The 3678-nt window shown below is 46.4% G+C and overlaps 1 protein-coding gene across 1 annotated transcript in view; it reads left to right on the forward strand.

Moving 5' to 3' along the window:
• Window positions 1-2864, forward strand: part of LOC107082757 (microtubule-associated serine/threonine-protein kinase 1-like) — a 58459-nt gene extending 55595 nt beyond the window's left edge. The window contains exons 23-24 of the mRNA XM_015371590.1: window positions 542-729; window positions 842-2864. Of these exons, the coding sequence (XP_015227076.1) occupies window positions 542-729; window positions 842-2421 (1768 nt within the window). The 3' untranslated portion in view covers window positions 2422-2864. The remainder of the gene's footprint in view (window positions 1-541; window positions 730-841) is intronic.
• The last annotated feature ends 814 nt before the right edge of the window (window positions 2865-3678 follow it).

Consider the following 3678-nt stretch of genomic DNA (forward strand, 5'->3'; position numbering starts at 1 on the left):
AAGATGACCAATGTCATATAGCAGACTCTTTGTCAGTCACTAGACTCAACGTGGCTTTCTTCAAAATTTGGGGAACTTTTAACACAGCTCCTCCACTTCACTGGAGTTAAACACCGGCCTGCTTTACACTCTCTTAACTAATGAGGAGTTTCCAGATTTTAAACCAAGATTTTAAATCTTGGATCTCAGTCTCATGAGTTTAAAGTGTATCACAGGATCATGTGGACGCACTGTGTATTTACAGTTTTGCACATCTCTGATTATGCTGCTGTTTTTCTCACATCTATTACTGTAAAAATGTCCACAGCTGTTTATTTATTATTTTACTCTCCAGATAGAGCATTTATATTGTAAAACAAACTGTACAGTACAGCACATAAACAATGTGGACCTTAGAAAGTGCTTTAAGCTTTTGCTGCTGTAACCTTTTGCTGCTGTAACACAACAATTTCTGAATTATAGGACATTAAAGATATGTTTATTTTCTAATTGAACCTTTGAATTTCTCGTATTTGTTTCTATTTTCTGTCCCTTTTTGCAGTAAGAAGCGCAGCTCCTTGTTCCGTAAGATCACGAAGCAGTCCAACCTCCTCCACACCAGCCGCAGTCTCTCCTCTTTAAATCGCTCACTATCCTCCAGTGAGAGTCTTCCTGGCTCCCCGACTCATAGCCTGTCTGCCAGGTCTCCGACTCAGGCCCACCGCTCGACGCCCGAGCCCTCCTACCTCGGTACGTGGCATTGTTTAATCATCCAGCAGCTAAATTATACGTGAGCTTTATCCAGGTTTCATACTGCGACTTTGAACTTTTCCTCCTCCCATGTCTTTGCTGACCTTTTCAGGAGCTTCTTCCCAGAGCAGCTCTCCTGCCTCCAGCACTCCAAACTCACCCTCTCCCTCTCAGCACATGAGGCCCAGCTCATTGCATGGCCTTTCCCCAAAACTTCACCGCCAGTATCGCTCTGCCCGCTGCAAATCTGCTGGAAACATCCCTCTGTCCCCTCTGGCACACACACCCTCCCCTACCCAGTCTTCCCCTCCTGCTATGCCAGGCCACACCATAGGAAGTTCAAACACGACACAGTCTTTTTCTGCAAAGCTCCATTCCTCGCCACCAGTGGTCCGACCCAGGCCAAAGAGCGCAGAGCCCCCACGGTCACCTCTCCTTAAGCGAGTGCAGTCTGCAGAGAAGCTCGGCTCTCCTCTGACCCAGTCCAGTTCAACCGGAGGACTTGGAGGTCCGCTGAGGAAGCACAGCCTAGAGGTGCAGCACTCTGAGTACCGCAAAGATGCCTTCCTCTGTGAGCTTGGACTCCAGAGCCTGATGGAGACGGAAGGAGAGAACCTGCCTCCCAATGTTCCAACACCGCCAGTTTCCTCCACTGTCCCAGAGACTGGTGTGCTGAAGCCTGTAAGGAGGCTTGGGAGACAGGAGTCACCCCTCAGCAGGGAGACTCTGCTAGCTGGAAGGGAAAGGGAAGAGAGAGAAAGAGGGAGAGAAAGGGAAAAAGACAGAGAGATGGGGATAAATCAGGCAAGTGGGCCAGGGTCACAGTCATCTTTGGTGAGAAAATCTCATTCAAGTGACATTAGCATGAACTCCAAACACAGTGAGGAAAACAGAAAATCCACAACTCCTGGTTCTCCTATCAAAACTGCAGGCACACCTCCTGCACAACTAGAAGTTAAAAACAGCAAAGATCTCCAGCTCAAGCAACAAGGAGGGAAACCTGAGCCAAAGCAAGAGGTAGAAAACAAAGATAGATCCTGTCTGACAACTGCTGCCTTAAATAAGAGCTCTTCTACCTTGGAAAAATCAACCGCAATCAAAACAGGAGCTTCTCTGACCATGAATAAGACTTATAAGTCATCAGGTATCGGAAACAACCAGCGGAAGTCTGACAACAATGATTCAAGAACTGCAGAGCTGGGCTCCAAAAGCCCAAAACTGCAAGCTCGGGTTCTGGCTCCTGTGGTTCCCTCACATGGGCCGCCGCTCTCAATGGGCAAAGTGAGGCAAGGGTTGGGTCCCGTTAATTGTTACAGGGGAACTCTGGACTGGGAAGATAAATGTCGCCTGGAAGTGGTGGAGGAGCATTCGCCCTCTCCGTCCCCCTCCCCAACAGCTGTCACGCCCTCTCTCTGTGGACCTTCGCTTTGTAAGTCGCGGCCTATTTCCCCCGGAGACAAGACGAGTTTCGTCAGCCAGCTCACAACCGTGGCCAAAAATGTCCTCGGACCAATCAAGCTGGGCTCTACAGAGGGGGCCAAGAATAAAGAGCAGCAGAACAAGGCATCAGAGGAGAAGCAGGGGGCTGCCACTGGGAAGTTGGACCCTCCTGCAGGAGCTCGAGTGGTGACTCAAAGTCCTGGCAGTTCTCCGCTTGAAAAAGCAGCACCTGGGAACCTTCCAAAAATGTGACCCCCCTCTTCCCGGGATCTTCAAATTAAGTCAGACACTAGAAGAATATACTAAAAACATTTTTTGGAAGGGACAAAATGAAAACGGCACTTAAAGATGTACATTCCAGTTTCATAGTATATAAAGTCTTATTTATTAATTAAATCCTTGAAAAATTCTAATGTAAAAGCAGAAAAAAAAAGAAAAACCCGTAAAGGTGCATTAACTGTTGGTTTTCTATGATGCATACTTTATAAAGACACATAGTCACGTAAAGTGGAACACTTTATCAGATATATATCTATGTGTGTGGGTCAATGTGAATGCATGCTATGTACTGTACGTGCATAATAGGTACAAGAGGGTCAAAAAGTGCTTTACTGATCAAAACATGCTGAATACTGTGAATACCAAATTCTTTTACTCTGTTTTTACCAAACCAGGATGGGTTTTTTGTTGTTCAAACCGTATAGTGAATCAGTCAAGTTGTAGTATTTGCTCCGAGCAGTACATATTGCACACAGCATCGGTTTGGCGTCTGGATAAAAGCAGAGGCATGGTTAGGCCTGTTTCCTCATTCCCTGAACGGTCAGCCGAAGCCACGGCGATCCTCTGTCAGCGGATGTTACATTAGGACCTGTCTGTCATAACTGTGTGTGTTTATCCTGTCCTCCTGTACTAAGGATTCTGGAAAGCACCAGAGGAGAAAGAGAAGGACTGAACTCGGGGCTCAGTGCTTATCTCGCTCTCACAGGAAGGCCACAGCAGCCTTTCTTCTCCCTCAGCCTCTCCGTCCAGCCATGCGCAGAAGCACAAACACTCAGAAAGCATTTACATCGCCGCAGGAGACAGCTCTGTCAGCAGCTGATTTAATACTCTTTTAATCCATACTCCTGTTGTGGTCTGTGAAGCAGAAGACAGGTGTGTCTGAAAAAAGGTTGAACACATGTTTGTGGTTTCTGGGAGCCATTATGCTCATTAAGGCGGCGTGACAGAAGGCAGCCTGGAAATCTGTAGTTAGATTCCAGGGATAATTGGGACACAAGAAGGATTAAAAACCTCTAATCGACTTATCGCACACACACAATGCAGGCTGATAAGACTGTAGGAAGAGTAGAATACTTATATATCATATAAGCACATGTATTGAGTAAAGTGAAGAGTTTTCAGCCAGGCAGTTCATGATGTAGCATATTTAACTTGAAGGGCTCTGCGGCTAAAGTACAGGTTGTGCAGATAGAACTGAAATAGTCCAGTAAACTTGTTGTTTTTCTTTTT

This window comes from Cyprinodon variegatus, unplaced genomic scaffold, assembly GCF_000732505.1.
Source record: "Cyprinodon variegatus isolate N-32 unplaced genomic scaffold, C_variegatus-1.0 Scaffold61, whole genome shotgun sequence".
Lineage (NCBI taxonomy): Eukaryota > Metazoa > Chordata > Actinopteri > Cyprinodontiformes > Cyprinodontidae > Cyprinodon > Cyprinodon variegatus.